At 46.4% G+C, this 27,017-nt stretch overlaps 1 protein-coding gene across 3 annotated transcripts in view; it reads right to left on the bottom strand.

Moving 5' to 3' along the window:
• Positions 1-25,951, bottom strand: part of LOC136611603 (serine protease inhibitor Kazal-type 6-like) — a 420,302-nt gene extending 394,351 nt beyond the window's left edge. Inside the window, exons 1-5 of one of the 3 annotated variants that reach the window (XM_066591321.1) lie at positions 25,816-25,951; positions 25,478-25,524; positions 23,367-23,494; positions 22,248-22,299; positions 16,594-16,775 (exon numbers count right to left, since the gene is read on the bottom strand). In XM_066591321.1, the coding sequence (XP_066447418.1) occupies positions 16,767-16,775; positions 22,248-22,299; positions 23,367-23,494; positions 25,478-25,524; positions 25,816-25,870 (291 nt within the window). In that variant the 5' untranslated portion in view covers positions 25,871-25,951 and the 3' untranslated portion in view covers positions 16,594-16,766. Of the gene's footprint in view, positions 1-16,593; positions 16,776-22,247; positions 22,300-23,366; positions 23,495-25,477; positions 25,525-25,815 lie in introns of those variants that run through there. The other 2 variants (XM_066591323.1, XM_066591322.1) reach the window with 2 other exon arrangements.
• Positions 25,952-27,017: the final 1,066 nt, after the last annotated feature.

The raw sequence follows: 27,017 nt of genomic DNA, 5'->3' as shown, positions 1-27,017 counted from the left end.
CTCGAGCATCGCGAAAAGTTCGTCTCGAGTAACGAGCACCCGAGCACTTTGGTGCTCGCTCATCTCTAGTTATAATCCTTAATAACTTCAAAAGGGTTGTTGATCCAGGAAATATTCAGATTGTCAGATTGGAGTCAGGAAAGAACTGACTTAAATGGGGAAAATTAGCTTCCACCTCATTGGGATTTCTTCGCCTTCCCCTGGATCAACCTTGGTGGTAATAGGCTGAACTAGATGGACATATGTCTTTTTTGGCCTTATATACTATGTTCAAGTGTGTCTTGGGTATCTAGTAGAGATGAGAGAGCACACTCGTCCGAGCTTGATGCTAGTTCGAGCATTAGGGTACTCGAGATGCTCGTTACTCGAGACAAGCACCATGCGGTACTTGAGTCAATTCCATTTCCTTCCCCGCATGTTTAGCGCCATTTTCTAGCCAATAGACATGCAGGAAAGGCATCACCACTTCCTCCTGTGACGTGCCAGCCCTATCCCACCCCGCTGCAGTGAGTGGCTGGTGAGATCAAGTGACCGCCGAGTACTTAAAGTGGTCCCGCCCGCGGCTCGCCTTAGACTCACACTGGCAGAGATTAGGGAAAGTGTTAGTGTAGGATCCTGTCTTCAAGAACCCCAACGGTCCTTCTTAGGACTACATCTGACCGTGTGCATTACTGTTGTGGCTGGCTGGGAGCAGTAGTGCACAATTTTATTTTTTTCATCTCGGGCTGTGCAGGCCATTACAGCTATAGCGTTCTCAGTCTGCAGTCTATTATCCAGAGTATAGGGAAAGTGTTAGTGCAGGATCCTCTCTTCAAGAACCCCAACGGTCCTTCTTAGGGCTACATCTGACCATGTGCATTTTACTTGGGGCTTGCTGGGAGTAGTAGTACTAGTAGTGCTTCCATTTTTGTATAATGCAGCTAGGCCTGTTTGCAGCCTTTCAGTAATACTTTTTTCTGGCTGCAGTGCCGTACTATACCGCTCTCATCGTGAAAGTGCAGTCCAATTATTCCTAGCCTGCTGCAAACTACCTCATTTATACCGTTTTCTGTCTGCAGTGAATTAGATGCAGACTGTTGGGGCACAGCCACTTCTATAGGGAAAGAAATATACACTATACAGTCCGTATCCTCCATGCAAAAACCCCAAAGCTCCTTCTTAGGGCTACATCTGACCATGTGCATTTTACTTGGGGCCTGCTGGGAGTTTTAGTGCTTTAATCTTTTAGTATAACACAGCTAGGCCTGTTTGCAGCCTTTCAGTGATACTTTTTTTCTGGCTGCAGTGCCGTACTATACCGCTCTCACTGTGAAAGTGCACTCCAATTATTCCTAGGCTAGCCTGCTGCGAACTACCTCATTTATACCGTTCTCTGTTGGCAGTGAATTAGACGCAGTGTTTGGGGCAACAGCCACTTCTAAAGGGAAAGAAATATACACTATACAGTCCGTATCCTCCGTGCAAAAACCCCAAAGCTCCTTCTTAGGGCTACATCTGACCGTGTGCATTTTAATTGGGGCCTGCTGCGAACGCAGCTAGGCCTGTTTGCAGCCTTTCAGTTAGACTTTTTTCAGTCTGCAGTGCCGTACGATACCGCTCTCATTGTGAAAGTGTGATGCATTCCATTAACACTTGTATATCCAATGAAGCAACTTGATAAGTTGTTTAGTGAAGCAAATCTGCTGTATATAGATATCACTTCGCAGAAACTCTTACACATAGAAACACTAGCTTCCGACCAGCTTCAATGTTTTTAGCGCACCATATGTTGTTTTGTACGCTTTTTTCTGGCTGGGATTAGATATACACAAAAACAAATATTCTAGTCTAGAACTAAGATCCTTTTTATAAGATTCAATTATAAATCTTTATCCAGAGAGAGATGTATACTCTCTCTTGGCTCTGTTGTGTATAGCTCGACGCGTTTCTTCGCTATTCGCGATTCGTCAGGAGCAACACTATTTATCACGTAGAACCAGATAGGTTAGGATCAAGCACACTAATGCAAATACATTGATCCAGTATATCTTTGGACCCAATGTATAGTGTGCACAAAAATAGCACGCCAGTACAGGTGCATTCAGAAATTAACCAGGTGGCTATATATTTGAATGATACTTCGGCATGACCATTCCAGATATTTATATAGCCTGAGTGCTATCTTAAACCGGCATCTGTTTTTAAATGGAACTGGGCTACCAGAGTACGATTCAAAGAGAAGACAGGGTTCCAGTCACCACTATCTATAAGCGCTAGGTAGTTTTTCAACCTCGCTAACTAGGTGCTGACCCAAAGTTCTCAAGGTTGCAGGACCCTTTCTTTTAGCAAGTATAGCGTTAATACACCTAAAGTCTACGATGACGCGCTGGGATACAGGGGAAAGCCCTGAGAATGGCCGGTCACATGATCGGCAAAGGGGATGACGTCATCCCCCATATGACTGAGCAGGAGGCGGGATCAGAGGGAGAAGCGCTCTAATGGTAAGTCCAATACATGTAACGCTGTTCCTCCTCATAATCAAACACTTCAGCAGCGCTATATGTCTCCTTGCCAGTTTAAGATAGCACTCAGGCTATATAAATATCTAGAATGGTCATGCCGAAGTATCATTCAAATATATAGCCACCTGGTTAATTTCTGAATGCACCTGTACTGGCGTGCTATTTTTGTGCACACTATACATTGGGTCCAAAGATATACTGGATCAATGTATTTGCATTAGTGTGCTTGATCCTAACCTATCTGGTTCTACGTGATAAATAGTGTTGCTCCTGACGAATCGCGAATAGCGAAGAAACGCGTCGAGCTATACACAACAGAACCAAGAGAGATTATACATCTCTCTCTGGATAAAGATTTATAATTGAATCTTGTAAAAAGGATCTTAGTCCTAGACTAGAATATTTGTTTTTGTGTATATCTAATCCCAGCCAGAAAAAAGGGTACAAAACAACATATGGTGCGCTAAAAACATTGAAGCTGGTCGGAAGCTAGTGTTTCTATGTGTAAGAGTTTCTGTGAAGTGATATCTATATACAGCAGATTTGCTTCACTAAACAACATATCAAGTTGCTTCATTGGATATACAAATATTAATGGAATGCATCACAGGCCCATTATAAAAGTTTTTTTATGAAAGCCCTCATATCCGAATAGGATTTTAGAATAAATAGTTAATAAAAGTTATATTTTAATTTAGGATTACAGTCTGTGAAAAAATACAAGTGTCTACTGATCCCCTGTAACGGTGAAACTCCATTGTGAAAGTGCACTCAAATAATTCCTAGCCTGCTGCGAACTACCTTATTTATACCGTTCTCTGTCTGCAGTGAATTAGACAGCGTTCTCACCGCTAAACACTACTGTAATATTACCAGGGCCACTGCAAAGTATTTCAGCTCAGCGTCTGTGCAGAGTGTCTCACAATACCATTTCCGTTGGAGGGGTTGAGATAGACGCAGTTACCAGCAGTATCCACTGGCTTTAGAGTCTTCTCCCACTCCACACAGCCTCTATTATCTACAAGTCTCTGCGAGCAGTAAATTACCCCTAGGTATCAGCACAAAACAGCGGGTTATTTTTTTCAAGTCACAGCATAGAGCCTCCGCTATCTTCAAATCTCTGTGTGCGGTGAATTAAGGCCCAGTAGTCAGTGCTGTACAGTGGGGTAATTTATTTGGGCCCTGCTCTATTCAAAATCCGCTATGATGAGGAGTAGGGGTAAGGGTCGAGGACGTGGATGCGGATGTCAAAGTGAGGCTGTAGGCACAAGCCGAGTTCCTGGTCCAGGTGAATCACAGCCGGCTGCTGTGGCATTAGGAGAGAGGCAAGTTTCTGGGGTCTCTAGCTTCATATCACAATTTATGGGTCCACGTGGTAGACCTTTATTACAAACAGAGCAGTGTGAGCAGGTCCTGTCATGGATGGCAGAAAATGCATCTAGCAATGTATCGACCACCCAGTCTTCTATGCAGTCCACTACTCTCGGTGTTAGGATTAGCAGCATCTGCACTTGCTGCTGCAGGTCTGGGATCTGCACTCGCTGCCTTTTGCCTAGGTCTGGCTGCTGGCAGACTCCCCGCCCCAATCAGCTGCTGTCAGGCTCCCCGCCCCAATCAGCTGCTGGGGCGGGAGCTCTGACAGCATTTAAACCTGCTGGTGTCTATCCAGTGCCAGTGTTAGTTTTGGATTTCCTGCTACACCAGCGTACCTCATACTTCTGACTCCTGACTCCTGTTACTGACCTTCTGCCTTTGGACCTGACGTTGCCTTTGCCTGACCCTCTTGTACCGCGTACCCTCTTGTTGCTGACCCGGATTGTCTGACTCTCCTTGCTGTTGTTTGTTCCTGTGCCTGTCTGTTCGTTAGTCCCCGTGTCTCCCTTCCTTAGTGAGTGTAGGGACCGTCGCCCAGTTGTCGCCCTGGGGCTTAGCCCAGGGGGGCAAGTAGGAAGGGACAGGGGTTGCGGGTATTTTCAGGGACCTCCAGTTTCCCGGACCCCGCGTCCTGACAGTAACACTGGCCGAACGGAAGTCGGTTCCCTACATCCGACCAGCAACCTTGAAACCCACTATGGAGGCTGTGGCGGCTTTAGCCAACCAGGTACAGACTCTGACGGACCTGGTCCAGGACCTGACTGCCCGCCAGCAGCTTCAGGAGCAGCGAGGGGCTTCTAATATGATGCAGCTCCCTGCCACTCCTGGTACGGTTTCTGAACCCCGAGCAACACCTCCTGACTTCTTTTCCGGTGAGAGAAGTCAGTTTTTTGTGTTCAGAGAAGGCTGCAAGCTTTATTTTGACCTCCGACCCCACACCTCTGGCACAGAGTACCAGAAAGTGGATTTCGTGATAACTCGCCTGAGGGGAGAACCCCAAAATTGGGCCTTCTCCTTACCAGCTGACTCCCCCACCCGACAGTCACTAGACGCCTTTTTTGCTGCTTTGGGCCAGCTGTATGACGAACCCGACCGTGCTGCCTACGCTGTCGCCAAACTGTTGTCCTTGCGACAGGGTCAGAAGGTGGCAGAAGATTATTGCTCCCAATTCAGACAGCACTGCACTGAGTCGGGGTGGAACGACTCAGCCCTCAAGGACTTGTTCTTGACTGGTCTATCTGAAGACCTAAAGGAGCTGCTGGTGGCCCAGCCGGAGCCTGGTACCTTGGAACAAGCAATGTCGTTAGCCATCCGAGCCGACCGGCGCCTGAGGGCCAGACTATCTGCTCGGCCCAGTCTGATCCATCCGGCCTTCCCGGCCACTTCTGCGGCAAGACCGACAACCTCACCTCCCCCCGCTGAAACCATGGAACTGGGGACGATGTCACCTAAACAGCGAAGGGAATATCGGTTAAACAAGAACCTTTGTTTCTATTGCGGAGAGCCTGGTCATCGCATCGCTACCTGCGGGAAAAGACCTCGGCAGGAGAAACTTCCGCTCCTAGGCAGTTGTCAAGAGGACTGTCTAGGGGCTCAGGTACCCCCTGTTGTGTCTAAAATGTTCTTGCCCTGCGTTTTGAAGCTCCGTTCCTTCTCTCGTGCAGGACAAGCCTTTGTTGATTCTGGGGCAGCAGCAAACTTTGTGAACTTTGATTTTGTGGCTCAGATTTTTGGTTCCTTGCTACGTTTAGATCCTCCTATTCAGATTGCAGGGGTAGACTCCACTCCCTTGCATGCCGGCCTCGTCAATCTTGTTACCCCAGAGTTGACATTCACCATTGGAGCCCAGCATACTGAGACTTGCACCTTCCTCGTTATGAAAGACTTGTCGGTGGACATAGTCTTAGGGCTCCCTTGGTTAAGAGAACACAATCCCATTATTAATTGGGACACGCTGGAGCTGGTCAAGTGGGGGTCCCACTGTACTAATCACATGAATCCAGTGCACCAGGATACTTCTGTTTTGGAGGGGGTCGAGTTACCAGACTATATTAATGAGTTTTCTGATGCTTTCTCCAAACAACTCTCTGAAGGATTGCCTCCTCTTAGAGAATTTGATTGTGAAATTGATCTGACCCCAGGTGTTAAACTCCCAAAGGGTCGGATCTACAATGTAACTGTTCCTGAGAGAGAGTCCAGAAAGGACAATATTCAGGACAGTTTGACAAAGGGATATATCACTACACCATGTGATATTCAGATGGATCCCATTAGGGTGAAAGCTATCACGGAATGGGCTCAGCCAGTTACCCTAAAAGCCCTGCAGCGCTTCCTGGGGTTTGCTGAGTATCATCGTAAGTTCATTAAGAACTTCTCCGTGGTGGCTAAGCCTTTAACGGATCTCACCGGAAAGGGGGCGGATGTGAGTAATTGGTCGCCAGATGCACTTGCGGCCTTCACCACCCTGAAGGCTGCTCTCTCTTCAGCGCCCGTCCTCATCCAACCTGATCTATCCAGTCCGTTCGTGGTGGAGGTAGACGCCTCCGAGTTTGGAGTAGGAGCGGTACTGTCCCAAGGTACCTCCACACTCACAAACCTTAGGCCTTGTGCCTACTTTTCCAGAAAATTCTCCTCTACTGAGCGTAATTACGACGTAGGTAACCGGGAGTTACTAGCTATTAAATGGGCTTTTGAGGAATGGAGGCACGTCCTGCAAGGTGCCCTCCATCAAATCACTGTACTTACAGACCACAAAAGCCTCATGTATCTAGACTCCGCCAAGAGGTTGAATGCTCGACAAGCCCGCTGGGCTGGGTTCTTTTCACGGTTCAATTTTGCAGTGACTTACAGAACTGGTTCAAAGAATGTTAAAGCAGATGCCTTGTCTAGGAGTTTTTGTACCCCGGAACCTGCAGAATCCACTGAATTTGCATTCAATATTCATGACAATTCGTCTTCCCAAGTTTCGCCGTTTCTCTGTAATTATGGTTTCCATCCTCGATTTGCACTCTCTACGCCTCCTGTTTCGAACACTCCACCCGCTAATACTGCTATTGATGAACTGTGCACAGTTTGGGCCCAGGTTCATAAGAACCTTCAGGGTTCCCAGGAGAAGGTACTTAGGCAGTCTAATAAGAAACGCACTATCACTGCACCTTTTTTGGTTGGGGAGCAAGTTTTATTGTCTTCTAAGAATTTGAGACGGAAGGTTCCGTCTTTAAAACTTGCACCGCGGTTTATTGGTTCTTTTTCTATTTTGCAGGTTATTAACCCACTGGTTTATAGATTGTCTCTTCCGGGCTCTTGGAAGATTCATAATGTTTTTCATAAAAGCTTGCTAAAAAGATATGTGACTTCAGTTTTGCCCACCCGTGACCCGCCCTCTCCTACGCTGGTGCAAGGAGAATTTGAATTTGAGGTGGAAAGTACTGTTGACCCCAGGCGGGTTCGGCGCTCTATGCAGTATCTGGTCCACTGGAGAGGGTTTGGCCCTGATGGACGGACTTGGGTTCCTGCCAGAGATGTTCATGCCCCACGTCCGGTCCGATTATTCCACAGGGCCCTCCCTCTTAAGCCAGCTCTGGGTCTTGGGGGTCCAGTGTCCCCCCGTAGAAGGGGGGGTACTGTTAGGATTAGCAGCATCTGCACTTGCTGCTGCAGGTCTGGGATCTGCACTCGCTGCCTTTTGCCTAGGTCTGGCTGCTGGCAGACTCCCCGCCCCAATCAGCTGCTGTCAGGCTCCCCGCCCCAATCAGCTGCTGGGGCGGGAGCTCTGACAGCATTTAAACCTGCTGGTGTCTATCCAGTGCCAGTGTTAGTTTTGGATTTCCTGCTACACCAGCGTACCTCATACTTCTGACTCCTGACTCCTGTTACTGACCTTCTGCCTTTGGACCTGACGTTGCCTTTGCCTGACCCTCTTGTACCGCGTACCCTCTTGTTGCTGACCCGGATTGTCTGACTCTCCTTGCTGTTGTTTGTTCCTGTGCCTGTCTGTTCGTTAGTCCCCGTGTCCCCCTTCCTTAGTGAGTGTAGGGACCATCGCCCAGTTGTCGCCCTGGGGCTTAGCCCAGGGGGGCAAGTAGGAAGGGACAGGGGTTGCGGGTATTTTCAGGGACCTCCAGTTTCCCGGACCCCGCGTCCTGACACTCGGCTTAGGGACTGCAACTCTGCATCCTCTGGCTGCTGCTCCTCCTTCCTCCCAGCCTCCTCACTCCATGAAAATGACATATTCTGATGAGCAGGAAGACTCCCAGGAACTGTTCTTGGGTCCCTGCCATGACTGGGAAAAACTGGTTCCTCTCTCACCTGAGGAGTTTGTCGTGACCGATGCCCAACCTTTGGAAAGTTCCCCGAGTCCAGGTGATGAGGCTGGGGACTTCCAGCAACTGTCTCAAGAGCTTTCAGTGGGTGAGGAGGAGGATGATGATGATGAGACACAGTTGTCTGTCAGTGAGGTAGTAGTAAGGGCAGTAAGTCCGAGGGAGGAGCGCACAGAGGATTCGGAGGAAGAGCAGTTGGACGATGAGGTGACTGATCCCACCTGGTTTGCTAAGCCTACTGAGGACAGGGCTTCAGAGGGGGAGGCAAGTGCAGCAGCAGGACAGGTTGGAAGAGGCAGTGGGGTGGCCAGGGGTAGAGACAGGGCCAGAGCGAAGGATCCCCCAACTGTTTCCCAAACCACCCCCTCGCGGCAAGCCTCCATGCAGAGGGCTAGGTGTTCAAAGGTGTGGATGTTTTTCAATGAGAGACCGGACGACCGACGAACAAGGGTGTGCAACCTATGTCACACCAAGATCAGCCGGGGAGCCACCACTACCAGCCTCACCACCACCAGCATGCGCAGGCATATGATGGCCAAGCACCCCACAAGGTGGGCCGAAGGCCGTTCACCGCCTCCGGGTCGCACCACTGCCTCTCCCCCTGTGCCACAACCTGCTACACAGATCCAATCCCCTTCTCAGGGCACAGGCACGAGCGCCTCCCGGCCTGCACCCACACCCTCACCTCCACTGTCCTCCACCCCATCCAGCAATGTCTCTCAGCGCAGTAGCCAGCTGCCGCTAACACAAGCGTTGGAGCAAAAGTGCAAATACGCCACCACGCACCCGCATGCACAAGCTTTAAATGTCATATTGCCAAATTAATCAGCCTGGAGATGCTGCCGTACAGGCTTGTGGAAATGGAGGCTTTCAAAAACATGAAACATGAATAGTGGTCCCCAGTCGCCACTATTTTTCCCGGTATGCCGTCCCAGCCCTGCACTAGCACGTGTCCCGTAACATTATAGATGCCCTCACCAACGCGGTTACTGGGAAGGTCGACTTAACCACGGACATGAGGACAAGTACTGGCGGGCAGGGCCACTATATCTCCCTGACGGCACATTGGGTGAATTTGGAGGCTGGGACCAAGTCAGAGCCTGGGACCGCTCACGTCCTACCCACACCCAGAATAGCGGGTCCTACCTCGGTGCTGGTATCTGCGGCGGTTTATGCCACCTCCTCTAAACCCTTCCCCTCCTCCTATGCAACCTCTACCTCGCAATTAAGAAGTTTGAGCAGCATGTCGCCAGCAGTCGGTATCGCGTGGCGCGGCAGCACAGCGGTGGGCAAGCGTCAGCAGGCTGTGGTAAAACTAATCTGCTTAGGTGACAAGAGGTACATGGCCCCCGAACTGTTGCAGGGTCTGACAGAGCAGACTGACCTCTGGCTTTCGCCGCTGAGCCTTCAACCGGGCATGGTCTTGTGTGACAATGGCCGTAACCTGGTGGCGGCTCTGCCTGGCCCACGTCTTCAATTTGGAGGTTCAGCGGTTTCTGAAAACTACCCACACTTGTCTGACCTGCTCGGCAAGGTGCGCCGCATCTGCGCACATTTCTGCAAGTCCACCACGGACGCTGCCACCCTGAGGACCCTGCAACATCGGTTTAATCTGCCAGAGCACTGACTGCTGTCCGACGTGCCCACACGCTGGAATTCTACGCTGCACATGTTGGCCAGGCTGTATGAGCAGCGTAGAACAATAGTGGAATACCAACTCCAACATGGGCGGCATAGTGGTAGTCAGCCTCCCCAATTCTTTACCGAGGAGTGGGCCTGAATGGCAGATATCTGCCAGGTCCTCGGAAACTTTGAGGAGTCTACCCAGATGGTGAGCGGCAATGCTGCAATCATTAGCGTCACCATCCTGCTGCTATGCCTGCTGAGAAGTTCACTGCAAAGCATAAAGGCTGACGCTTTGTGGTTGGAACAGGAGACGGGGGATGAGAGTATGTCGCTTAATAGCCAGACTACCCTCATGTCTATATCTCAGCACGTTTTGGAGGAGTAGGAAGAGGAGGAGGAGGAGGAAGGGGAAGAGACAGCTGGGCACACTGCAGAGGGTACCCATGCTGCTTGCCTCTCATCTGTTCAGCGTGTATGGGCTGTGGAGGAGGAGGATCCTGAAAGTCATCTTCCTTGTGAGGACAGCCATGTCTTGCGTACTGGTACCCTGGCACACATGGCTGACTTCATGTTAGGCTGCCATTCTCGTGACCCTCGTGTTAGATGCATTCTGGCCAACACGGATTACTCGGTGTACACCCTTCTCGACCCATGGTATAAGGAGAACCTTTCCACTCTCATTCCCGAAGAGGAAAGGGGTACGAGAGTGATGCAATACTAAAGGGCCATGGTGGAGAAAGTGATGCTAAACTTCCCGTCTGACAGCGCTAGTGGCAGAAGGCGCAGTTCTGAGGTCCAAGCAGGGGAGGCGTGGAGATCAGGCAGCATGTTCAGCGCAGGCAGGGGAGCACTCTCCAAGGCCTTTGCCAGCTTTATGGCTCCTCAGCAAGTTTTTGGCACCACTCCCCAGTTAAGGCTGAGTCGAAGGGAGCACTGTAAAAATATGGTGAGGGAGTACGTAGCCAATCATATCACGTCCTTCGTGATGCCTCTGCTCCATACAACTATTGGGTGTCAAAGCTGGACACGTGGCACGAACTTGTGCTGTACGCCCTGGAGGTGCTGGCTTGCCCTGCCGCTAGTGTCTTGTCAGAGAGGGTGTTTAGTGCAGCTGGGGGAATCATCACGGATAAGCGCACATGCCTGTCAACTGCCAGTGCCGACATGCTTACACTCATAAAGATGAACAAAGGCTGGATTTCCCCAGACTTCTCTTCTCCACCGGTGGAGAGTAGCGGAACCCAAAGATTCTTTTCGCTGCAACCGGAGGAAAAAGCATTCTCTATCACCAGAAAAAAAGGGGGAATTAGCTTTGTCAATCTCTCTCGGGTATTAGTCCTCCTCCTACTCCTCCTCCTGAAACATCCTGTCATCACGCTGACCTGCCAATTTTTCTGCGGCCCAAAAGGCCCTGCTTACAATTTTTTTACAATTTTTCAGTTTCAAAAGTATTGATACTTTAACATAAACCAATTTTTTAAACAGGGCTGCCTCCAGGCTCTGTTACAAATCGAGCAACAGCGAGCTGCATCTTTAAAAAAATATTTATGGGTTTCACCTGCCCTCTCGGTTGAGCAATTTTTCAGGGGTACACTTGTACTCTTGGTATACTGATTTTTCTGGTCCTCGCCTATTCTGTTATCCAACTAATTTTTCCGGCCTTCGCCTACACTCATGGTACACCAATGTTTTAGGGGTTCGCCTATACTCTTGCTACAGAAATTTTACTGGGTTCTAACTATACTTCTGCTACAGAAATGTTACAGGGGTCTGCCTATACTTCTGCTACAGAAATGTTACAGGGGTCTGCCTATACTTCTGCTACAGAAATGTTACTGGGGTCTGCCCATACTTCTACCACAGAAATGTTACTGGGGTCTGTCTATACTTTTACTGCAGAAATGTTACTGAGGTCTGCCTATACTTCTGCTATAGAAATGTTACTGGGGCCTGTCTATACTTTTACCACAGAAATGTTACTGGGGTCTGTCTATACTTTTACTACAGAAATGTTACTGGGGTCTGTCTATACTTTTACTACAGAAATGTTACTGGGGTCTGTCTATACTTCTGCTACAAAAATGTTACAGGGGTCTGCCTATACTTTTACTACTGAAATGTTACTGGGGTCCACCTATACCATTGCTACAGAAATGTTACTGGTGTTTGCTTGCCTATACTTCTGCTACAGAAATGTTACAGGGGTCTGCCTATACTTTTACTACAGAAATGTTACAGGGGTCTGCCTATACTTTTACTAAAGAAATGTTACTGGGGTCTGTTTATACCTTTGCTACAGGAATGTTACAGGGGTCTGCCTATACTTTTGCTACAGAAATGTTACAGGGGTCTGCCTGTACCTTTCCTACAGAAATGTTACTGGGGTCCATCTATACTTTTACTACAGAAATGTTACAGGGGTCTGCCTGTACCTTTCCTACAGAAATGTTACTGGGGTCCATCTATACTTTTACTACAGAAATGTTACTGGGGTCTGCCTATTCTTTTACTACAGAAATGTTACTGGGGTCTGCCTATACCTTTGCTACAGGAATTTTACAGTGGTCTGCCTATACCTTTGCTACAGAAATGTAACTGGGGTCTGCCTATACTTTTACTACAGAAATGTTACTGGGGTCTGCCTATACCTTTGCTACAGGAATGTTACAGGGTTCTGCCTATACTTCTGCTGCAGAAATGCTACAGGGGTCTGCCTATACATTTTGCTACAGAAATGTTACTGGGGTCTGCCTATACGACTGCTACAGGAATGTTACTGGGGTCCGCCTATACTTTTACTACAGAAATGTGACTGGGGTCTGCCTCTACTTTTACTACAGAAATGTTACAGGCGTCTGCCTATACCTTTGCTACAGAAATGTTACAGGGGTCTGCCTATACTTCTGCTACAGAAATGTTACAAGGGTCTGCCTATACCTTTGCTATAGAAATGTTACTGGGGTCTGCCTATACTTCTGCAACAGGTATGTTACTGGGGTCCTCCTATAATTTTACTATAGAAATGTTACTGGGGTCTGCCTATACTTTTGCAACAGAAATGTTACTGGGGTCTGCCTATACTTTTGCAACAGAAATGTTACAGAGGTCTGCCTATACTGTGGGTGCACAAAGACTTCCCATTGTGATGTTTTACCTATGTGGCACAAATACACTGACTGACTAGGGCAGAAATGTGGGCCAAGGACAAGGCCTCTTGGCGGGGTGAGACTCTCCCATATTTGGGCACTCTGATTTCTTCCTGTGTAATACCATCTTTGTGCAGTGACAGCATAGGCGAGCCCAAGGAACTCAAAGACTTCCCTTTGCAGTGTTGAGCTATCTGACACCTACACAGAATAAATTGTGTGGGGACACATGGATTTCCCATTGCTATGTAACTCAGGGCACCGTGGGTCACACAAGGTGGAGGCTAGGACCGAGCCTGACCTAGAGCCCACTCACATACTTCCCACACAGACTATTGCGGGTCCTTCCTCGGTCATGGTTTCTTGGCCTTGTTACGCCACCTTCTCCTCCTGCTTGGGGTCAGGGGATCAGCACTGTATTTTCTCTCGTGTTACCACAATTATCTGAGACACTGGTTTGGGCCAAACAAAAGGAGCGTTACTGCATTAATGAGACATTCATAAATGTACTAGCATCAGAGTCCGCTTTATGCCCACAATTGCTGAGGGTGTGGGCAGAGGCCAAAGTCCTGGGGGGAAATGCAACTACGCCAGGTTTCGTTTGCGGAACTTCTTCCTGGTTCATCCAGTCTTTGGAGCGATGAAAGCAACCGCAACTAATTTAATGAGACGTTCACTGCTGTACTAGCATTGGAATCCACTTTATGCCCAAGATTGCTGAGGGTGTGTGCAGAGGCCAAGGTCCTCGGTGGACTGAAAGTCTGCCATGTTTGGGCACTGTAATTGCTTCATGTTTAATTCTTTCCTTGGGTTTCTTTGGCTCGCCTATGCTGTGAGTGCGCAAAGACTTCCCATAGCGGTATTTTACCTGTCTGACACTAATACACTGACTGACTATGGCAGAAAAGTAGGCAGAGACCCTTCGCAGGGCGAAACTCTGCCATGTTTGGGCACTCTGATTTCCTCATGTGTAATACCATGCTTGAGTTTCTTGGGCTAGCCTATGCTGTGAGTGCACAATGAATTCCCATTGCGTTGCTTTACCTGTCTGGCACAAATACACTGACTGACTAAGGTAGAAATGTGGGCCGAGGTCCTTGGCGGGGTGAAACTCTGCCATGTTTGGGCGCTCTGATTTCTTCTTGTGTAATGCCATCTTTGTGCACCGACAGCATAGGCAAGCCCAAGGAACTCAAAGACTTTCCATTGTGGTGTTGAGCTATCTAACACCTACACAGATTGAATCGTGTGTGGACACATGGATTTCCCATTGCTATGTAACTCGTGGCACCTTGGGTCACACAAGATGGTGGCTGGGACCGAGCCTGACCCTGGGCCCGCTCACGTGCTTCCCACACAGAGTATTGCTGCATTATGGAGATGTGTAGAATTGCTGGCACCTGAGTCCCCTTTATGCCCACATTTGCGGCTCCTGACAATTTTGCGATGGAGGTGCCGCGGCATTGGATTGATGATCGTACGTCAATTTATCATCAATTCTCAGTGTGTGCCTCTGGTTCCTCCTCATCGCAGATGCACTTAGAAATAGACATGAGGGTGGAGTAGCTATAAAGCGAGCGTGTGGCATGAGGGCAGCTGAAGGCTGCGCAGGGAAACTTTTGTGTGCGCTGTGGACGCAGGGTCGTGCGGGGGGTTGGGCAACATGTAACCCAGGAGAAGAGGCAGCGGTGTCACCCGCACGCAGTGATTGTCCTTGGTTGCAGGTAGTGTGGTGCTTGGCTAAGGTGTGCCTTGCTAATGAGGGTTTGTCCAAAGTAAAAATTGTTAGGGGGGTAACGCCAGACTCTTGCCCCCATTGTGGCTTAAAGGGGTTGTCCCGCGAAACAAAGTGGGGGTATACACTTCTGTATGGCCATATTAATGCACTTTGTAATGTACATTGTGCATTAATTATGAGCCATACAGACGTTATCAGAAGTTATTCACTTACCTGTTCCGTTGCTAGCGTCCTCGTCTCCATGGTGCCGTCTAATTTTCAGCGTCTAATCGCTGGATTAGACGCGCTTGCGCAGTCCGGTCTTCTTCTTTTCTGAATGGGGCCGCTCGTGCCGGAGAGCGGCTCCTTGTAGCTCCGCCCCGTCACGTGCCGATTCCAGCCAATCAGGAGGCTGGAATCGGCAATGGACCACACAGAAGCCCTGCGGTGCACCGAGGGTGAAGATCCCGGCGGCCATCTTCACCAGGTAAGTAAAAAGTTACCGAAGCGCGGGGATTCAGGTAAGCACTCTCCGGTTTTCTTTTTTAAGCCCTGCATCGGGTTTGTCTCGCGCCGAACGGGGGGGCTATTGAAAAAAAAAAAACCCGTTTCGGCGCGGGACAACCCCTTTAATAGTGGGACCTGGGAGCCTCGGGTGCAGCCCTGCATGCTGCCCCTGCCCTTCCCTATCCGTTTCTGTGGTGTTTCCATGACTTTCGAATGTTTTCTGGTGTTTCACAAGTCATGACCTATGTGGAGCATCGGTCCCATACAAAAATGCTCGAGTCGCCCATTGACTTCAATGGGGTTCGTTACTCGAAATGGGCTCTCGAGCATCGCGAAAAGTTCGACTCGAGCAACGAGCACCCGAGCATTTTGGTGCTCGCTCATCTCTAGTATCTAGTGTATTGGCGTAAAATAATTGGGTTTTTTTGGGGTGAGAGAGCCACACTTCGCCTCAGAGAGCATGAATGCTTGCAGAACCCCTGCTTGGCCTCTAAGATCTCAATCCAATCGAGCATCTGTAGGATGTGAAGAAATACAATTCTGATCCATGAGGCCCCACTTCAAAACTAATCAGAATTACAAGATGTGCTGCTAACATTTTGATTCTAGATAGCACAGAACATCTTCCAAGATCTTGTGAAGGTTTTAAGCCTTGATGAGTTCAAGCTGTTTTGAATTGTGTGATGTCAATCTACACAATATCAGTTAGATGTGTTTAATGTTATGACTGATCGGTATACACAGTGTATGTGTTTGATGTATATACTCTTGGCAATAAACAATATTACTCACAACATACAGTATATTTGGTAAATAAATCTGCTTTTGTGCACTTTAATGTATTTTTAGAATGAAAAATGAGAAACCATTACAGACATGGTAAGGCTTTAATCACGCGAGCGTACAACGGATGCCGTTTTCATGGCCAGCCAATATATGCTACGGTACTATCTGTTGCATTGGATTCCAATGCATCAGATCACATGGGCGCCCGGCCACCCAACATAGTTCATATTGGCCAGGCGCTTTTACACCGACCAGGATAGATAGTTCAGGAACTATCTGTCCCGGCTGGAATACGGTTGTGGCCATAGACTCCTATTGGAGCCATTGACAGCTACTGGAGAGGGAGATGGGAGGGAGTTTAGCAGCGTGACTGCTAAACTTCCTCCCTCTTCTCTCCTCCTCTCCACCCCTTGTTAGCTGTTTGAAATGGGAGGTTGCGGGGCAGAGCGGGAGCCAAGAGAACGACAGATTTGTGAGCCCATTCACGTGTTTTAACATTGCTGGCGCGCGAACGTAAAAACGCGTGCACCATGTGAATAAGCCCTAAACTAACGGTCTTCTGTTGAGGATAATTCACTGCCTTTAGTTCAAGATTACCCCATTCATAAAACTCATTTTGATAGTTTAAGCGTCATTTTTATTTGTAATGATTGTAAATGACAATATTTAATACAATCCATGTTATGCTTTTCCTTTTATTGCAGTTTTGGTCTTCACATGGCATATAATATGCTGCTTTGATTAATAACTCTGTGTCAGACATACTTCTCCAGATACAAATGTCAGCTCAGGTTTCCTACAAAATAGGATACAAGAAAATTTCAGCATCACATTTAAAAAAATTTTTTTTTTTGCTTTTGGATGTGTTCAAATATTAATCATTATATAAAAAAGCAAAATAGATGAGTTTAGGTCAAACAATATTGAAGAAATTAAACAGTATATAGAAGTCCTTAATCAAGATCTTCCTTGTGGGGAAGTGGGTAGTATGATTCAAGTAAGGCCTGTATTTCCTGGTGTTTTGGTGTGTGTTTTTTAGGCAAAATGTGTTCTTCTTTCGCATTTAACTCTATAGAGTGCAATGCAAAAATGGCTAGAAAAAAAGGCCAGACTCAGAGCATGGTGTGATTTAGAAAAAATGCCAAGGAGCCAAAAAAATAACTCAAGTGAAAAAAATACCATTGCAAAAAATGCAATTGTTGTGGGATGTTTTTACTATTTAGCATAGAGTTTTTGCCTTAAAAAAACACTGCATAAGGGTGACTACCCACTACAGTTCTTTTTCACTGTGAAATTTGCAGCGTTTTTTTTTCTCCAGGGGTCTATGGGACTTGTTAATGTTAAAAGCGCATTGCGCAAAATCGCGATTTAGCAGTAAATTGCGATTTTGCTGTGATGCGTTTTTAACATTGGAAAGTCCCATAGACACATGTAAAAAAAAAAACGCAGCAAATTTGCAAACGCTAGTGGGTAGTCATCCTAAAACAAAACAAAATAGGCAGCGGAAAATACCAAAGCAAAATCAACAGCATTTCAATAGAAAGAAATGGATCAAAATCCGCACTTAGCACGTGAATTTTGACTGGTTCTCCGTAATGTTTGTGACGTAGAACTTGGTGCGGAATGCCCGTTATAAACATTCAACAACATTTTTCGCTACTTGGGAACAAACCCTAAAACTCCAGAACTGCATAGAAACAGTTGTAACTACTGAGCCCCATTTACTGAAGAGCTGCCACCACCATGTGGGGTGAGCCAAAGAACCTCTGAGAAACGCTGAGAAACAAAACTAGAAATCAAAACACATTGGTTTACAAGTTCATTCTTCACCTGTTGGCTATAATGCAAGAAAAAATGATCCATGTTTATTCTGTTTTTGTAACTAGAAATAAAAGTGGCGCAGTCTGCACTCTTGTTCCAGTGTAAGAAACTGAATGGTGGAAATTACAGATATTGATACTGAAGATCTCCTGTTTTAATAAATTCTTTGGGCTGAAAAACTTAAACGTTTTCTTTCTGTTTTGTTATTCCTAAGATTCCTAAGATGGAACAGCAAGATGGAAAGAAAAACACTGGTGTGAGGAGACCCTTAGGATACATACACACACTGTTGAGCATGATATTGGGCCGATAAACTCGTATGATATCGCACTCGCCAGCATACTTTTTCATGCTGATGCAAGACATTTTTCTGGCAAATATGCCTCCCATCAGTTCTTTGAAGTAGCGATCCTGTGTTGGGGCTTTTAGGCATGCTAAACTGTTTCCCTCTTCCCTCGCCGGCTCTCGGCAAGTGGAGGGGGCAGGACAGGGTGGGAGCTAGTGTGCTAAACTCAAGTCTCCTCTCCACAACTTGTCAGCAGCCAGCAATGGGATGAAGCAGGAGATTAGCAACTAGCTCCGCCCCCATCCTGCCCATTCCTATTGCAAACAGCTGGAAAAGGGCGGAAAGGAGGAGAGAAGAAGAGGGCGTTTAGCAGTCACACAGCTAAACTACCTCCCACCTCCCTTCTCTGGCAGCTGTCATTGGCTCCCACAGGAGTCTATGGCAGTGGCTGTATTTCGGCCCGGAAAGAGAGTTCCAGGACTATCTTTCCTGCCCAGTGTAAAAGCGCCGGGTGCTTTTATGTCGCAGGAATACGCCCATCTGATCTGATGCATTGGAATCCAATGCATCAGATGGTAGTGTATATCGTCCAGCCATGAAAACGGCAGCCGATATACTCTCATGTGAATGAAAACTTAGAATGCGGCAATGCAGATTCAATTGTTTTTCTTTAAAATTTATTTTTATTGTGCAAATGTAGTAAAAAATAAAGAAATCTATACAAAAATGTCATTTTTACTGAATGGTGAGCATTGTAAAAACCAAACCCGGTACTAATGGAGGATTTTCTGAGGGGGTTTCTCCATCGCCCCCCAAAGAAAAATTAACAAAAGATACACAATATATGTACCCCACAGTGATGCCATGAAGACATACAACTTGTTCAATAAAAAAAACAAGCTCTCATATATTTATGTCCACAAGTTATGTCTTTTGCAATGCAATAATGACAATCGCTTGGATCTTAACGTGAAAAATAGACCTGACTTCACTGCTGCTGAGAGTAGTCAATGGGCTGCTGCTGTTGTCCTCCTCCTGTCCTGACTCCAGCACTGTCCTCCTCCTAGCTCCCCTGCTCATGAAGTCTAACCCTCTTCTTGCTCGTAGTGCCCCCACCCCAGAGACATCTGGTTCATGCATGTGCTGCTCCTTTGCAATGCTTCCTGTTTGCAATGTGCACATTGGCGCATGCACAGTGCAAGTTTTGCAGAAAGTAAAAAAGAAAATATGGACAGCTTTTTTTTCTGCAGGATACTGCGGACGGCAGCAAAAAAACACCCCTTTTTTATGGACTGTTTGTGAATTCATGGACAGCTGGCAGCCCTGAAGGAAAGGACAGTAAGAGCAGTGGCTTTACTTGGATAGCAGTTTGATAATCAAAAAAATAATCCAGCACTTGATGAGAATCCTGTAAAAAATATCCATCTTCTTCCAGTGTTCTCTAAACCAGGGGCATAACTAAGGGTGAAGGTGGAGCAGACTGTGCCAGGGGGATATGCCTAATTAAAAGTAAGGACAGGGGGTGCACCAGGAGCAGGTAAGAAAACATATCATTTGCTGCTTCCCTGAGTCCTGACATGCAGCTACCCAAGCATCATAATCAATCTAAAAGACTCACAAAGTAGAATAATGCCGCTGAGCCTCCACACTGAAGGAATCAACTTATCTCTACTGCTGCAACCGCCTGGCCGAGTCAGACATGCAGAGTGCCGCAATCAGCTGTTATACTTCACATTACTGCTATGTCTCAGGTGCTCTGTAGCTAGGGTTGCTACCTTTGTCACAAAAAAATACGGACCATGGTAAAAAGGGGGTTGTTGGGGCGTGACTTTTGGGCATGGCTTATCACAGCATTTTTTCCCTCCTTTATCTCCTGCATTCGGTCCAGTGTGTTCTCGTGAGTAGATGACGTTTAGTGTGAATCACGTCATCTACTCGCGAGTACACGCTGCAGATCCTCGCATTGCATACAATCTACACATATATAATTATATACAGGAGATACCCAGGTTACCCCAGCATGGTCCATATCACTATATACAGGAGATATACCTCCCTTGTATATAGTGATGCTGATGTAAGGTAGATATGTCCTGTATGTAATTATATGCACAGGTGGTATAACGTATACCACCTAAACATACAAGATTACATTCAGTACATGGTACATACCTTGTACAGCATGTACTACTCCTCGGCTCTCCTCCTCGGGTTCCAACACTGTCACTGCAGAGACGGCTGGACATCCATCATGACCCCCACACATCACACACACAACTCCACTACATCCATTCTGATCCCCAGACATCACACACACAACTCTGCTACATCCATCCTGATCCCCAGACACCACACACACAACTCTACTACATCCATCCTGATCCCCAGACATCACACACACAACTCTGCTACATCCATCCTGATCCCCAGACATCACACACACAACTCTGCTACATCCATCCTGATCCCCAGACATCACACACACAGCTCCACTACATCCATTTTGACCCCCACACATATCACACACACAGCTCCACTACATCCATCCTGATCCCCACACACATCACACACACAGCTCCACTACATCAATCCTGACCTCCACACACAACACACACAGCTCCACTACATCAATCCTGACCTCCACACACATCACACACACAACTCCACTCACTCACTCACTCACTCAATCCATCCATCCATCCATCCAGAACCCCACAGCTCTAACACACACACACAGCTCCACTACATTCATCCTGACACACACACGCACAAAGCTGCAGAGTCCTACCACTGCTGCAGGGTCCTACATTTACTTAGCCCCCGTGGTCATGTGATCCCTGACTCCTCCCACACAGGGTATCACACGACATGACATCATCGGAGGCCCTGAAAGCTGTCGGGTCTGCAGGTCTGTGTTTTCCCTGCCGGAGGAGAGTTAACCTGAACTAGGGGGCAGTGCAGGCTCTGAAAATACTGGCCTGTAATACAGGTGTAAAAAAAAATAAATACAGACACCGGCCTGACAAAAAAAAAAATACCGGCCGGGTGGCAACCCTATCTGTGGCTACCGCTCGGCTCAGATAGCTTCAATAGCTGAAATAAGTTGATTTATATAACGTGGAGGCTCAGTAGTAATCTTCTCCTTTGTGAGACTTTGTCTGATTATGCTGTGCTCAGGTAGCTGCAAGCCAGAACTCAGAAACGAAGCAAACAGCTGTTCTATCTCTGACTCACGTTATATTGCATAGCTGTTATTGGGATCCAGATGACTGAGGGGCTGGCAGTGCTGAGAAAAGGCCCACTGATATGAAATCTGAAAAAAAGGCCACTGGACCGGTGATAAATGTAAGACAGCTGATGATCCCATCAATTGCAGGGAGTGCAGTGTGAAGGAAGCAAAGATACAGGATACCCACTCTTGTGATTAGTAGGGGGACCACCAGCAATTAGTCGTCAACATTTATCACCTATCAATGGGATAAGTATAGATTTGTAAATACCTCTTTAATATTCATGTGCAAGTGTTATAACCATAGGATGCATACATATATAGTGTGTGAGTAATAAGTTGTTATTAATTGGCGTTGGGGAGTGGCCATAGCAAACAATGTTAAAGTTTTTTTTTTTGAGGAATAAAAACATTGGTGGCAATGAGGGAATATATATATATATATATATATATATATATATATATATATATATATATATAATATATATATATATATATTTAACAGCACTCTTCCCGCCACCACTTCGGTCCTCTGGTTTTCTGTTTACTTTGGCTGCACTGGTCACGTGGTTGTTAAACCCACATGACTGCTGCAGCCAAGTGGAGTCACCGACATCACATATATCTGCTGGGATTCTACCATGGAAGCCCACATGACAGGTTTACTGGAAGTCACCAAGCCAGAAGACCCGGTGACATCACCTGTCAGATTCTGCGGCGCCAGAGTGCCGAAAAGGTCACTCCAGCCCCATGGGGTGTGTATTGCTTTTATCGCACAGGAGGCCCAAAAATATGTTAAAAAATTAAGTCGAACAATGTCTTTAAACAATTTATGTAAGGTGGGTGCCAAACTGAATCAGCCCCAGATGCAGGGAAACCTAGCTACTCTTCTGTCTAAACCAGACATGCCCTTTAAATGTGTTAATACGTACCTCAGGAAGGCATTCTCCATTGTACTTGATATTGAGTTCTCCATTGGACATCCTGCAAAAACATAAAGAGAAAGTGCAACATGCGGGGGGAAAAGTTTGTATTATAGGGAAGCTGTCACTAGCTTCATGCGGAATGAAGTCAGAACAGGCGCCCATATTACAGGGAGGTATATTTTATTCTAAAATGTTGTAGTGTTTCAGAAAAGACAAATCTGCACTAAAGGGAGACAAGTCACAGAGGTGGCTCCAGACCGGCTTCTTCCCACCCAGATCAGCCAGATTGACAAGTGTCCTTGTTTTGTAGGGATCTATCTATCTATCCATCTATCCATCTATCCATCTATCCATCTATCCATCTATCCATCTATCCATCTATCCAATCTGGTGAGAAGAAGCTGCAGGAAGAATCCACTATGTGATGTATTCCTATACTCCCAGGGCTTTTTATCTTGACAAAAAACAGTAAGCCTGGGGTCACACAGGGCAGATTTGCCGCAAAATTTCCCTGCGGAATTTTGCTGCAGCCATGTGGATGAGATTTGTCATGGGAGAGCCAGCAGCAGCCGAAAAGCATGCGGCGAAGCCATTCCAAAACGCGTGGCTAAGTGCCACAGGTTTTCAAGCTGCGCTTTCCCGGTGGAAATCTCGCTGTGGCAAAACGGTGAGATTTCCACTGAGAATACTATCTGTGTGACCCCAGCCTAAAGTGATGTGACAGCTGAGTATCCAGAGGTTAGCTGTAAAGAACAGTCGATTGTAACATGAAACGATAATACTTTTTCTGCTGTGTGAAGGTTTCCATAGGCTAACTCACTTTCCATAGGCTAACTATAGAAAGTGCAGCCCAACGTCCACGAGCAGAGAATCATAGTGATTCTCTTCTCGCGGGATTTAAATCGTGGCATGCTGCGATTTGCTGCAATTCTCCTATTAGATAGGCTCATCGCGGAGACCTGTCAGTTCTCCCCCCTACTCCGCCACAGTGGAATATCGCTAGGACAGGCAGCCTAAAATGATGTGGCAGCTGAATATCCAGAGGTTAGCTGTAAAGAACACTCGGTGTAACATGAAATGATAATACATTTCCTGCTGTGTGAAGGTCTTGTAATGTGAACTTACATTTTCTTTGAACAGAGATCACATTCATTTTGGTAGGTAATACCATCTGTGCCGCATAATGGTTGGGACACGTTGTTGCAGACAAACGCCTTCCCTGGTATGTCACTGTTACCGATACCACAGTTTGGCTGTGCAGAAAAAAAAGCAGTCAATACTCAGAAGATTAGCAAGGTTCAACTATGTAACAATTTTAAATACAAATTTTGGTAAGGGAATGTATTGTTTATAGCAAACAGCCAAATTTTACCTGTCATTTTTTTGTATCCAGATACAATGAGCAAATTTATCAGGGAATTTAGTAAGGCTAATATAAAGCGCTAGAATAAGATGCATCACATTTACAAACCAAGACGGTCACACTGCTTCATAAGGTCGCCAGGACTGGAGGGTTACTTAAAGAGACACACACCTATTTAAACATGTGCATTTCTGCTTCCGCCTTATCAGCAAACATGTATAGTTGAGCTGTAAAGTGATCTCCACAATGGAGGGAGTATTAGGGAACAACCAATTTTGCAATAAACAGTGCTACGCAATCAGCACAATGGGGCGTTTACTATAAAAAAATTCTGTTATATATTGCAGTAGAAAACTGTTGAGCATGTTTTAAGCCACATTTACTATGTGTTTTAGACACTATTTGACAGTTTTTCCACCATGTCCTACAATGGGGCTTTCCTTTATTGTAAAAGGGGTATGGCCTAAGTTCGACAGCGTGCACCAAAAAAGTAGCACAATTTTTGTCATGCACTAAGCCTATATGCAATACGTGGTATAAACGTAAACTCGACAGCCTTAAATTCAACAGTTTTATAATGTAGCAAAGTTACTGTAAAATATCTGGTGCATTTTTTAATACTGACCAAGGCCGCCTGCAGATGGACCGGTCGGATCCGGCTGCGAGAATTCTCGCAGCGGGACCCGACCCGAGCGCCTGCAGAGAGCAGCGCGTACTCACCCGTTCCCGCAGCTCCGGCTCTTTTTTTATGCGAGCCCCGCACAGAAAAAGAACATGCCGCGGTTTGTTTGCTGCTCGAGATTTCGCGTGGACAAACCACAGCCGTCTGCCTAGCATTGTGTTTGCTAACGCAATGCTATGGCAGCTTCCAGGGGCGTAAATTCCGCGGGAAATCCCGCCACGGAATTTCCGCCCGTCTGCAGGCGGCCTAACTACTGGCCAGTATTAGTAACTCTTCCTTAATGTTTAAAGTTCTGGTATTTTCACGCTAGGTGAATCATTATGTGCTTGAGGTAGTAGTGAATGGAATATAAGAAGTATGTGTGTGTGGGGTGCGGGGGGGGGGGGGGGGAATTGTAAAAGTTCATTCCACATGTTACCTAGAGGTGAGATAATGACATTTTTAAGTGTCAGGAATATAAATCTGCATATATGCTTTGTCTCTAGGCTGCTGTAATTCTCTTTGCCCTATTGCTGACCTGTAATGAGGCATGATTATGACCCGAGTATAATGGAGTCATCTCCGCTGTAGCCATCCCCCCTCCAAAACCTCCCTCACCCCACTTACCTAAAGTAACCACTGACACCATTTTAATTTTGTATAATTTTGGCCACAGCAGCCATATTTATTAACAAACAACATTAACATAAAACAACATTTTATAACCCTCTGGAAAAACTGGGGAGAGATCATTGGAGCCCTGTACCACTCTGGCGCCTCACCACCCGGGAAATAGTTGTAACTGCAGGCTGTCGTATAATAACCGACTCGGGCGGCCCTATTTCCCAGCACATGCTTCCTGTCGCAAACCAACCGAGGACACAGAACACCCAATCTACTAATCAGTCAGACAGCCACAAACATTCATCACATATCCTAGGAATATATCCTAGTCTATACGCTGACTGGCAATAAAAGTATGTAAAGAATTCTCAGAAAATACTCTTATGGCATATGAACTAGATGTATCATAAATCTGTGAATGGTGAAGGTTAAACTGTTTGGCCAGAGAGATATTTTGATGTGTGGACTGTATAATATGACTAATTATATACATAAATGTCCATCTGCACTTGTTTAAGGCTAATCACTAGCAATAACAGAAACAGAAATTTTTGCAGTGTCATGTACACCCCTAAAATATGAACTTACCTCAATCTCTGTATCATGGTGGGTATCATTATGGTGACAGCTTATACCTAAACAGAATGCGAAATAAGTGATAAAATAGTATGTGATATAATTCATGTTAAACAGTAAAAATGTTACCCAAGTATATTGAAAAATGACTTTATCCGATAATGTAGAGGTATTAAATGGTTTATAAAACATTTTAAATATGTAAATACCGCAGAATTCAATGATCAATCCTAAATATCCTAAATCCTAAATTCAGCAAAGAGCAAATGCACAGAAAAATAACAAATGCATGAATGCAGCACATTGCAAATAATAATGACAACATCACAAAGAAAGTTAGGGATTTGAACCTGTGAAACAGGTAAACGCCACAACAGCAAGGACAATGACTCCTACGACCTTCATGATGAGCTAAAGTCCTGAACCTGAGTCTGCAAGTGATTTTTCTAAATGCTTGCTGTACATTTTATATCCTGAAGAGGTTTACTAAAGGTGAGGCTACACAGAGTACACCCTTAATATTAAGTTAATTAAATAAGCCCAGCTGTCATTTCTCATTTGTAAAACAAATATTTGCTTTTGCTTAATTAAGCAGATGACAATGGAGAGGGAGTTCCAAATATAGTTGTATTTGTTGCATGTTCGAAGACACTAAAGCTGTTAAAGCTGTCCATATACCTTCATCCGACAGTTTTTTTCTCCGTCTGCTCCATCAACATAAATTCTCGACTTGGCAGCACTTTCGCATGTTTTGGATGTTACGCCATTACTGGACAGCTCTGTCAGCAACTTATCTGTCACAGAACAACATGATCGGGCATTGCTTTATCATCTCATCCGATTATTCCACCGGACATTGTACTTTCTATGGTTAAGGCCGCCTGCACATGGGCGGAAATCCCACGGCGGGATTTCCCGCGGGATTTCCGCCGCTCAAAGCCTGCATAGGAGTGCATTACAATACGCACTCCTATGCAGACGGCCGCGGTTTGGCCGCGCAAAATGTCGCGCGGCAAACAAACCGCGGCATGTCCTATTTTTGTGCGGGGCTCGCAGAGCCTCACACAGAAACGTCACTCACCCAGCCGCCGGCTCCGGTCTGCGCATGCGCCGGCTGCCCGGCAGCCGGCACATGAAAGAGCCGGGGCCGCCGGGCACGGGTGAGTAGGCGCTGCTCTCTGCAGGCGCTCGGGTCGGGTCCCGCGGGAAGAATTCTCGCCACCGGATCCGACCCGCTCGTCTGCAGGCGGCCTAATACAATAAATTCATCATCTTCCTCAACAATTTCACCCATATTGTTTTAGAAAGTGCATGTGTGAATTTGTCCTCCTTTCCTGAGCAGGACATCTTACTGATATTTTACACTTAGGCCAGAGCTATATGTTGATCGTTTGTAACACTACTGATCGATTTTTAATTATTGAGTGACAGGTGCCTTCATCAAGAGAACATACAATTCTCTTGATTTCCTTAAACTGAGGCTAAAAAAAAAAGAATCAGTTGTTCTACAAAAGGTCTTGATGTAATATAGGCTTTATTCAAATAAGGAAGA

The sequence above is a fragment of the Eleutherodactylus coqui genome, chromosome 2 (genome assembly GCF_035609145.1).
Source record: "Eleutherodactylus coqui strain aEleCoq1 chromosome 2, aEleCoq1.hap1, whole genome shotgun sequence".
Classification (NCBI taxonomy): Eukaryota; Metazoa; Chordata; class Amphibia; order Anura; family Eleutherodactylidae; genus Eleutherodactylus; species Eleutherodactylus coqui.
Note: the sequence above shows the minus strand (reverse complement) of the source record. Positions and strands in the feature narration are given on the sequence as shown.